Source organism: Palaemon carinicauda, chromosome 4 (genome assembly GCF_036898095.1).
Source record: "Palaemon carinicauda isolate YSFRI2023 chromosome 4, ASM3689809v2, whole genome shotgun sequence".
Classification (NCBI taxonomy): domain Eukaryota; kingdom Metazoa; phylum Arthropoda; class Malacostraca; order Decapoda; family Palaemonidae; genus Palaemon; species Palaemon carinicauda.
Window position 1 is genome coordinate 161,599,890 of NC_090728.1, and position 12,035 is coordinate 161,611,924.

Below are 12,035 nucleotides of genomic sequence, written 5' to 3' on the forward strand. Positions count from 1 at the left end.
TATATCAAGTTATTGATCTGTACGCAATTGAAATCAGCTATTTATCATAAAACAAAACTTAAATTTTTTGATAAAACATTTACGTTATTTAAATTAACAGTACGAAAATTGTACTGATATCATCTATCTTGTTTGGCCCATTAATGCAGAAGGCTGTTAAATATCACCCTTACACCCGTTCCCTAAAGCAGTTTCAAGATTTAGCATTGGCTTCCGTTTCTCTGTCTTTTCTGTCTTGCCATCTTGGATAAGTTGGGAAAATAGGATTTATTTTTATAAGAAAAATCAATTGTGAGGGTAAAAGTTTCCTGTGTATGGAAAACTAATGGTAATTTAATAACAAGTTTATGTATTTATTTTGGTCTTGGGCTTTTGGAAAGAAAGGAAAAGTTTCAAACCTTGCATTGCGACATTTCTGTCTATCACAGATTATCGTGGCCATTGATAAATGTTTATCAGTTGAGGAAGGTGATGAACACATTGAGATGCCAAGATCTTAGTATAAACACTGCATGAATATATATATATATATATATATATATATATATATATATATATATATATATATATATATGTGTGTGTGTGTGTGTGTGTGTGGTTATATGCAGTTTCTAGTCCTCTGTGGGACAAATGCTTCGGACGTGTCAATCCATGGTCTGGGTTTGGCCAGTTTGCATCGCAGATACCAATTGTTGATGGTGGGAGAATTTTTTCTGATCGCTTACAGCAAACCAACCTACTTGTTTGCTGATCATGGCCGTACGCAAACCCTTTCACTGCATTAAGGTAGTTTGGGAGGTAATTGTCTAATGATCGGCTTTGATATTACCAACAGTACAGTTACTGTGTAAGGTATTACTGTAATACAAATAACAACGACTATTATTATTATTATTATTATTATTATTATAGAGACGAATTAATGATTTTATATAAATTCGATCGCAAGATAATGTTGATGCTTAGAATTGCTTCATGATCATCATTGATGGATTTTGCAAAGCGTAGGTGGTTACGATTTTAGTTTGAAATCACCTTTGTTACAAACTACAGTAGTTTATTCTCGAGTGATGTTGAAACATAGGCAAGGGTATATTTTATTTATTTGTTTGTTAATTCATTTAATTATTCTCTGTCATTGCTTCCATAATGTTTACCATCATAATAGCATTCCCTTGATGAATGGGGATACCTTAAGAAAGGTTTGCGTATCGTCATGATCAGCTAAGCTGTACTAGTCAGGCCCTTCCATACTAGGTCGGTTTGCTGTGAGCGATCAGACGAAAATCTCCCGTCGCCAGTTCTCATTGACAAGCGTTGTGATGAAAACTGGCCAAACTCCTGATATTTATAGACATATCTGAGCCCTTTGTCCTGCAGTGGACTAGAAACGGCTGTATTTGTTGTTGTTGTTGTTTTTCTTTTGATAGAATTACTTGGATTTTTCCAAAGATATTACTTGTCATTGATGATAATTGATTCGTTATTATTTTTTTCTGATATTATTAACTGTTTGTGGTGATAGTGTTCAAACCTTTGATAACGATAATTTTATTTTATCACCTATGATCTACTCTTTCCCTTAGTTGCTCCAATATTTATATTGATATAAAATGGATAGAAGAATTCCAGCTGAAAGGTTTCAATGCATTTCCCGTCTGAAAATGTTGTAAACGAATTGTTACGCTGTTGGTGTTTCCCCACGGGAATCTCCCGGGGTTTTCCCAACTATAAAAGAAAATATTTCCATTTTCTGTTTTGGTAGGCCAGGCAGAAATTATTGTTGTTATTGTTACTTGCCAACCTACGACTCTAGTTGTAAAAGCAGGATGCTATAAGCTCAGGGCCTCCAACAGGGAAAATAGCCCAGCGAGGAAAGGAAACAAGGAAAATTGAATATTTTAAGAACAGTAACAACATTAAGATAAATATTTCCTGTATAAACTATAAAAAACTTTAACTAAACAAGTGGAAGAGAAATGAGATAGTATAGTGTGCCCGAGTGTACCCTCAAGCAAGAGAACTCTAACAAAAGATAGTGGAAGACCATAGTACAGAGGCTATGGCACTACCCAAGACTAGAGAGCAATGGTTTGATTTTGGAGTGTCCTTCTCCTAGAAGAGCTGCTGACCATAGCTAAAGAGTGTCTTCTACCTTTACCAAGAGGAAAGTAACCAGGACACAGAATTTTGATTATTAATGCGTTTTGTATTTATTATAGATTTATTAGTGTTTTTGTATGCACTCTTAAAAATTTTCCGTAAAAATAAAACAGTAAAAATCCTGGAATAAATGTTGCCAGGCATTTGCCTTTTTAAAAACGGATATATTACGGTCACCAACCCGTAAAAGATAATAACAAAGTATGTTACAAATTACGGTCGCCTGTATTTTACTGAAATATGTCTGAGAACAGTATATTTTTGCGGAGAATTTCCGATGAAAATTATGGTCTTTTAACCGTGTAGGTGATGTAGAAATGTTCAAAATTAGGCAAAAAAATTTATTATTAGTACGATTTATAGTTATAGATTTATTAGTCTTTGGTTTCCCATCAATGTATAACCTAAAAAGAGGTTATTTTTTTTACTAGTAAATTGATTTTTTTTTTTTTATAAATAAACCAAACATAAAATAGAATGAAAGCTTTTAAATACTTTTCTGTAACAACAGAGCAATTGTTTAACAGAAAAAAAATATAAACAGATAGATTAAATTCTAGTGGTTAACGTTGAAGATTTTATTAATGTTGGTGGAGGCTAATACTAAGAATTTAAAATTTATCTCACGAGATACCTTTTTCCATCAACTACACTCTAGAGGACAGCCCCCCCCCCCCCAACCCTCCGTCTCTCCACTCGTTCTTTATACATCCACGAGGTCTAGAATATCAAGTTTACTGGGTAGCTTTCATCTCAAGTGGGAGAGAGGGATGGCATATTTGTTTTCGATTTTTTTTTTCATAGCCTACTCTAGACCGAGTCTTAAATTTTTTCGACAGGAGGAAGAGAAGTTTTTGGGGCGGACTTTTACTTATATGGAGCTTAATTCGAAGTTTTTGTGTGTGTGTGTGTGTGTGTGTACTAAAATTTCAAGTATGTATGGTGACCACAGAAACTTATTAGGCCGGGAGCACACTAGCGACTCTGTGGCGCCACAACGCCACAGCATCGTGTGGCGGGGAAGTGGTCTCCCATAGCTTTCCATTGTTTTCAAGTTTTGCCGCGCAAACTAGCGACTGTGGCTCTCTGTCGCTCATCCCCGCCACAGGCGTGGCGTGGCTTTGAAAACAATGGAAACCTATGGGAGACCACATTCCCGCCACACGATGCTGTGGCTTTGTGGCGCCACAGAGTCGCTAGTGCGCTCCCGACCTAAAAGTGGTGAAAGGATTTGCATGTCGCTATAATCACCTATACTAGAGGTTTGGTTTTCTGTGAGCGATCAGATAATAAGTTTTTTTGCGTATCGCCATGATCAGCAAAGTTGTACTAGTCAGTGTCACCCATAACTATACTCGTTGGTTTGGTTAACTGTGAGTGATCTGATAATAATCTCCCACCGTCATCAATCTGCACTGGGCAGCTTGGTCCATAGACTTGAGTAAAATGTTGGCAATCTTCTTGGCGGATGTCTGAAATTTCTTATTGCTATTTCTACTTGTTAAATATATTTTCGTAATGAAAACGTCACATATTCATCATGGATTTTCCCCCCTAGAATTTTGAGTAAGGATTCGCGCAATTAATGGAAGTCAACTTTTATAAAACACCCATTCAAATTTCCAAACTTATATGAATCATGCATTCACCCCCTCCCCCCCTCCCTCCCTATTTTTTCTCAACCTTTTTTTTTCAGTAAAGTTTCAATGTATTACAGAATTGGCTTCCTCTTGTTCAGAGACTCCATTCTAGATAAAATTTATGCATTAAACAATCGTATTACTAATTAAACTGTTGTTGAAAAGGAAATAGATTGGAAGTTGATAAATTAAATAATCATAATTATTATAAGACTATAAATAAGGGAATAGATTTGTAAATCCTATCCCGTATTGGGGAATGCCAAAAGAATCTCGTTGCCAAAACAAATCAGTCAAGGTTGTTGAAGTTATGGCTTCAACCCTTGAGTTAATGATTTAAGGATAAGAAAGACTGTCCCTAACCAGATTTAAGTTTGTAAAATAAAGATACTTTCACGAATCCTTCTCATAAAAAAGGGTCCAGAAATCTTTTTGGTTTTAGAACCAATATTAGTTTCTACACTGTGGGTAGTTGTGCTTTAAGGAGCCATTTGTTTTTTCGTTTTATAGTTCATAAGATCGTGGAGTGTTTGGTAAATCTTGACCTCTTATCCCTCTGAAATCATTAGAGGTATTAAGAGTGACAAACTTTAAGTGACTGGTTAATTTAGAGACTAGATTAAGTTAGGCTGATTATAGAGTTTGTTGTTTCAGATTCTGTGGCCCTTACGGCCAGTCACAGGCTCTTGCGCACTTGCAGCGCGTAGTGATTGTAGCACATTAAGATGTCAAGGGTATGGTCCCCTATACTATACTCTACTAGCAGAGAAGAAAACTGTGATTTGATACACATTTCTATATACATTTTGAGACACCTGAGTTTTTAGAATTGAGAATTTTCCAAAATTTTGGTGTCCAAAAGAGTCGAAGGTCACTTTTAGGTGGCCAGAAACAAATTTTAAGTTATTAAAGAAATGTAACGAAGATGTGCTAAACACAGTTGGATTTTCTGCTGAGTAATTAAATTGCTCTTCTCAATATATTTGAAGATTTTGAAAGAACGGGAGACTATTCCAAACTCTGATGTAACTGAAAAAACGAATTCTAAGATAGCATTTTTCACCTCCGCCAACGAAGTTGGAAGGGGGTTATTTTTTCGCCCCTGTTTGTGTGTTTGATTATGAACAGCTTCCTGGAAACAATTTTAATCGTAGAGTAATGAAACTTGTGGGGATTAACTGTTATGTAAAAAGCAGAAAATTATTACATTTTGGAAGGTCAAGGTTACAGTCAAACAAAATGTCCAATTCACGTAATCAGCCATAAGTTGCGTTGTCACAGAGATTTCAAACTATATTTGAGTTTATGAAAATCTGCGCCAATTAATACATGTTAAAGTCAAGGTTGAGCATAAGGTCAAGAAATAAGCTGCCTCGGCGGAGGTCTACCCTCGACTGAGTGCCCCTCTAGTTAAACCTGTTTCAGCTCAATTCGAGTTGAAGAGTCAAATAAAATGTTTGGTTTGTGATTTGAATTTTATTAAAGTTGAACATTTAGGAAATAAATCTCATTTACAAAGTTAAAGAGTTTAATAACATTACTTATCACTTGTGTTTTATTGTATTTCAGTCCGTTCAAGTTTGTATATTTTGGATGTTAGCATTTTAAATCAAATAAGTTCGATATTCATTTGTTTTCAAAATATTTTTCTTTTATTTTCTTAAGCTTATTTTTCTTTTTCATAAAACGCAATAGTAACCTGCTTTCGGCTTTTTTTTTTTACCGCCAAGAATGACATCAGAAAATCTTGGAAAGTTTTCCAAGAATTGCAATATAACCATCTCATATTGTACCCGAAGAAATAGGTCTTGACTTGGTGTTATGATTAGATAAAGGCTTATGAACGTTTTTTTTTTTTTTTCGAGCTGTCTTGTTCGTGCGTTTGTTCTCCTTTTATGATTTGCTTCATAGTCCTTGAAAGATCTGGAATATTTCCGTCACAGAAATGTGTGTTGTTCTCCTTTAAAAAAGAAAAAAAAAAGTAATAATTAATAAAAAAAATCAAATTTCGAATTTCTTATGATTATGACATACTAGTGTACGCGATCCGTCAAAATTGATGGCTAAATATTTAGGTGGATATGCATACACACACGGACCTCCCCCTTTCAGCAGGGTATGATTACTCCCTTTCCCTCTTACCCGAGGAACGGGGAGAGCTGAGCCTGCCCGGAAAGATACATACAGTATATATATATATATATATATATATATATATATATATATATATATATATATATATATATATATATATATATAAAGCCAGAAACTTTCTCCTTAGCATATATAAGAGATATTTAACGCTTGAAGAATAATTTTGCAAGTATTTAATTCATTTTCCAACTAAATTATCGTGCTATTTTTTAAGATAAAAGATATTTTCCTCCCTAGTTTTCTCTCGAATTTAGTAAGACCAAAGTCAAATCATATGCTTCCGATTTGCATTCGTAAAACATGTCATTAAACTGAATGTTTATCTATACTTTTTACGCAGTATAACTGTGTTTGTTCCCGGTAGTGTTGTGCTGTCAGGGAGAATAGCTATCCTCTTAAGGCCTCGCTTCCATATCTCTTGTCAGAGGGCTGTTAACCTCATTTTTTTTATGAAGATGGAACGTTGCACGGCTCCAGAGAAGAGAGAGTCATAAATCTCTTATCAGGACAATATACAGAGGCCTTCTTCAGAAGGGAAGAGGGAGGCCTTCCTCAGAAGAGAAGAAGGGAGGCCTTCTTCAAGAGGAGAGAACTCAAAAGGGCGAAGGAAGATTTTGTATCTTGATGTTAACCATAAACCTCCTTTTTTATGAATATGATATGATATCGATATGTTAGAAGATTAAAAAATTCACATATTCTATTTGTTCCCTTTTTTTTTTTTTTTTTTTTTATTTGCGTTAATATGCACGTAATACAAGGACCGAATTTGTAAATAAACTAATGCAATTTTGATTCCAAAATAATATATGTTTATATATGCATATATATATATATATATATATATATATATATGTGTGTGTATATATATATATATATATATATATATATATGTATATATAAATATCTATATATACATGTGTATATATATATATATATATATATATATATATATATATATATATATATATATATATTTATATATGTATATATACAATATATATATATATATATTTATGTATATATACATATATATATTATTATTATTATTATTATTATTATTATTATTACTTGCTAAGCTACAACCCTATTTGGAAAACCATGATGCTATAAGCCCAGGGGCTCCAACAGGGAAAATAGCCCAGTGAGGAAAGGAGACTAGGAAAAGTAAAATAACCTATAAAAACTTTAACAAAGCAAGAGGAAGATAAATAAGACAGGATAGTGTGCCCGAGTGTACCCTCAAGCAAGAGAACTCTAACCCAAGACAGTGAAAAACCATGGTACAGAGGCTATGGCACTACCCAAGACTAGAGAACAATGGTTTCATTTTTGAGTGTCCTTCTCCTAGAATAGCTGCTTACCATAGCTAAAGAGTCTCTTCTACCCTCACAAAGGGGAAAGTGGCCACTGAACAATTATAGTTCAGTAGTTAACCCCTCGGGTGAAGAATTGTTTGGTAATCTCAAGTGATGTCAGATGTATAAGGACAGAGGAGAATCTGTAAAGAATAGGCCAGATCTTCGGTGTATGTGTAGGCAAGGGGAAAGTGAACCGTAACCAGAGAGAAGGATCCAATGTAGTACTGTCTGGCCAGTCAAAGGACCCTCATAACTCTCTAGCGGTAGTACATCAATGGGTGGCTGGTGCCCTGGCCAACCTACTACCTACATGTATGTATATATATATATATATATATATATATATATATATATATATATATATATATATATATATATATATATATATGTATGCGTATGGGTATATGTGCGTTTTGTGTATTTTTATATCTATCTTTTTATATAACATATATACATATATTCATGTTTTCAATTAAATTGTATCCTTTCATATAAAAAAACTTCCTTATCATAGTGTTTTTGCCACATGTTCGGTAAATGCAAGACGGTTGAGATTTAAAACAAGATTTCAAAATTCCTCCTTACAGCCGTGACAAACTCGAAAGTGTGGGTGTTGGACCGTAGAGTTTTCCAGCAGGTGATGATGAGAACTGGCCTCAAACGTCTGGAAGACAACATCAACTTCCTTTCTTCCGTCCCCCTCCTGCATAATCTGAACAAGGACTACCTCTCCAAGATAGCAGACGCCCTTGAAGTGGTGAGTGTTCACTTTTGTTTTTGTGATTTTATATCACTTGTTTTTTTTGGGTGGTTGAATTTCTCATGTTTTTTAAAATGCATGTGGCATTCGCTTGCCTATAGTTTTTTTCTTTTTTTGAGAAGATTAAATTATTCCGCTCTCTCTCTCTCTTGAACAGTTTAACATGTTTTTTTTTCAAAAAGGCCCATAAAAGAAACACAGGAAATAAATAAATCACTATATTGACCGAAATATAGTGATTTATTTGTTTCCTGTGTTTCTTTTATGGGCCTTTTTGTATATATATATATATATATATATATATATATATATATAAATATATATATATATATATATATATATATATATATATATATATATAGATATATATATAGATATATATATATATATATATATATATATATATATATATATATATATATATATAATATATATATATATATATATATATATATATATATAGATGTATATATATATATGTGTGTATATATATATATATATATATATATATATATATATATATATATATATTAATTGTCTTTCGCTTACGTATAGGTTTATTCAAAGAACAAAATTCAACTCTCTCTCTCTCTCTCTCTCTCTCTCTCTCTCTCTCTCTCTCTCTCTCTCTCTCTCTCTCTCTCTCTCTCTCTCTCTCAAGTAAACATAATAATTGGTATATGTATGCGGGTCAAGTAAACGTGCCGCTTTTATGACCTCATGTTTATGCTCGCCAACAGATTCAGTTTTTTTTTTTTTTTTTTTTACTGAAACGAAAAAAGATAAAACACTAATATTTTTTGTGCTCGATAATATGGCAACAATTAGAGAATGGCATTTAAGATAAATTACACGAGATCTTACTTAATACCACAGTTAATGAAAGAAGTTTTTAAGTTTTGAAAGGGAATATTATTATAAAATCAATTTCATTAACTGTTTGTGTAAAACATATATATATATATACATATATATATATATATATATATATATATATATATATATATATATATATATACATAATAAATACATACATATATATATATATACACACATATATATATATATATATATATACACACATATATATATATATATATATATATATTATATATATATATATATATGTATGTATGTATGTATGTATGTATGTATGTATGTATCCACACACAAAATGTTGTGTATTACAAAGCAGTTTCATAATTTTATTTGTATAACTTGTTCAAATAGTGAAACAAATAGAATTCCATTATTTATGTAGATAACTTTTTCTGCAAACACATCTTAGATTTTACGGGAATAGAAAACAAATTAATTGGATTCGTAATGATAATATTTGCCATGTCAAATGACTCCTAAGTTGAAAAGGCATCAAGGAATTCCAGACTCTTGCATTCATGATTTTAATCTAAAAAGGCAATATTATGAGCGAAATAGAACAATGGATTGATTCATGCAAGTTCTAGCCTCCTGGCAGCAGATCGATCCCAGCCGGGAACCTTGAATTTAAGCTGTTTACTGGGGAGGACACTACAGTGTTTTGGGCACTATAATGTGGTTTGGGCTTGGCTGACATTCTGATGAGTATTTATTCTGATGATACTGGAACTGAAACTTGACATTCCTCTTCTGTTCAGGGTCCAGATCGTGACGTCGAAACATTACTCCCTCTAGTGTCCACTTAGGAGCTTCTACAAGAAAATGGTTTTTTCCAGGACCGTGGTTGTGCTGGTTTTTTTGGAAATGCTTTTACCTGATGGTCTGCTGGATTGAGGTTAGAGTCCCCCTCAAGCTCGATAGTTTCTTGTAGTGTCTGCAACCTTAACATCCTTCTTAGCTGATGATTGGTTGTTTGGGCTAATAGGTCTACTTGCTGAGTCATCAGTAGCCATTGCCTGGCCCTCCCTGGTCTTAGTATTGTTCAGTCTCTAGGGCATTGGCACTATCCCGTGCCTCTTACCTTCATGAGCTGCCTTGAAACCCTGTAAACCTTTAAAACCCGAAGGAGGTTCGGGTTTAGCAGTGAAGTCTGGTTGCCAGCTCCCTTAGACTTCAGCTCCTGACTCTCTCCTGACTGCCTTTGTCATCTCTCAATGCAAATATTTCATCGTCATATTTTCCGTCTTCTATATTCCCATGTCGATCAGACATGGTTTCCCTCCTCTCTCAAATGAATACTTTATTCTCTAATATGCAGGACCCAACCTAAGAGGGATACCGGTCAAATACATGAGTTTGAAAACGCTCCACACCAAGTATATCTTATGAGAAGTAACATTCTTGACCATGGATTGATACTGCCGGATGGTGCATAGGCTCCCAATGGTATGGGTCAAAATCTAATAAAGAGGAGCAAACTCGATCTTAGGCCAGCATTTAAACTTTCCGAAAAACATCAATATTGTAGGTATATAACTGCTGTCCAAAACAACCTTCTCATTTCCCTCACATCCCTGATAAATAGGACACATCCTTCGAAGACTTGGGAAATTTCATCCAGAAAGAGCTTGGCTTATTAGCCATTTGATTGCTTACCAGAATTTAATGGGAAAGTTTAGACCACGAATTCGAAGAACAATCATTGGAAGATTCTATAGAAGTGGAAGGTCTTATCATTTAATTTTTCCTATCAGAATTTGATATGAATGATCCAAGTGGTGACGTCATAAATCATGAATTCGAAGAACGATCATTGGAAGATTCTATAGAAGTGGAAGGTCTTATCATTTAATTTTTCCTATCAGAATTTGAGATGAATGATCCAAGTGGTGACGTCATAGATCATGAATTCGAAGAACAATCATTGGAATTTTATATAGAAGCAGAAGGTCTTGTCATTATATTTTTATATCAAAATTTCATATGAATGATTTAAGTGATGACGTCATAGACCTCGAAGTGGGTGAACGATCATTGGAAGATGACATAGAAGTTTTGTGATATGTTGGCGGTTTCATTGTACGAAAGTTTCCACATTACGAATATTTAGGAGTAAAAGTAACAAGAGAGAAGAGGTTCATGGATGGGTGCCATAAGCTTTAAGAGTTGTTGAATTGATGACGCCAAGTGAAGAGTCTTGAACATTTGAAGTGTATGGGTATAAGATGTTCGAATCTCATTATGAGGGGGTAAGGGGTGAGTTTAACACCAGGAAAAAGAGGCGAGCGTTAAATTACCTGATATAATTAGCAGTTACACTTGCAGAAGTCATAAAATATTTTGTTTGTTACCATACATTTCTTTTTTAAGATTGGAAATTTGATACATTTTTTTTTACAATTTAAAATTTTATATATTTTTTTGACAATTTGAAATTTGATACATTTATTTTTTACAATTCGAAACTTGAACAGACATATTAGTTGTTCCAGAAAAGTGGTGAATAAGGGGAAGAAAGTTAGTGACGTAACTTTAGTCAATTTCTTTTAGCGAGGCAGATTTGCACCGACTCGCAGCGGTGCCGTTTTAGCTCGGAAAAGTTTCCTGAACGCTGATTGGTTGGACAAGATAATTCTAACCAATCAGCGTTCAGGAAACTTTTCCGAGCTAAAAGGGCACCGCTGCGAGTCGGTGCAAATCTGCCTCGCTAAAAGAAATGGACTATAGTAACATGCGATTGAAATATTCGCGAAATGCAATTTATGGACATATGTTAAGTGTGTATAGTTCAAGAAATGTAAATAAAATTTTAGAACTACACACTTAACAATTCCATAAAATCACATTTGGTCTTAGCTTGAGTGGAGAGTGGTTTTGGGCGCTGATCATACGAATATAGGGTCAGTCTCTAGGGCATTGTCCTGCTTGATAGGACAAAATCACTGTCCCTTGCCATACATGAGTGGCCTTTAAACCTAAGTGGAGGTAGTTGAATCAGAAAATCTTTAGAAATGCCTGGCTTTGGTTTAGTTTAGGTATAATGGAAAAACTTCCATGTGATTAACATTCCCAGTTCTC

The 12,035-nt window shown here is 33.9% G+C and overlaps 1 protein-coding gene across 1 annotated transcript in view; it reads left to right on the plus strand.

Annotated features, from left to right (window-relative positions):
- The window catches only part of Pkg21D (Protein kinase, cGMP-dependent at 21D), a 148,036-nt gene that overhangs the window by 57,716 nt on the left and 78,285 nt on the right, over positions 1-12,035 (plus strand). Inside the window, exon 4 of the mRNA XM_068372593.1 lies at positions 7,906-8,075. Coding sequence (XP_068228694.1) covers positions 7,906-8,075 — 170 coding nt within the window. The remainder of the gene's footprint in view (positions 1-7,905; positions 8,076-12,035) is intronic.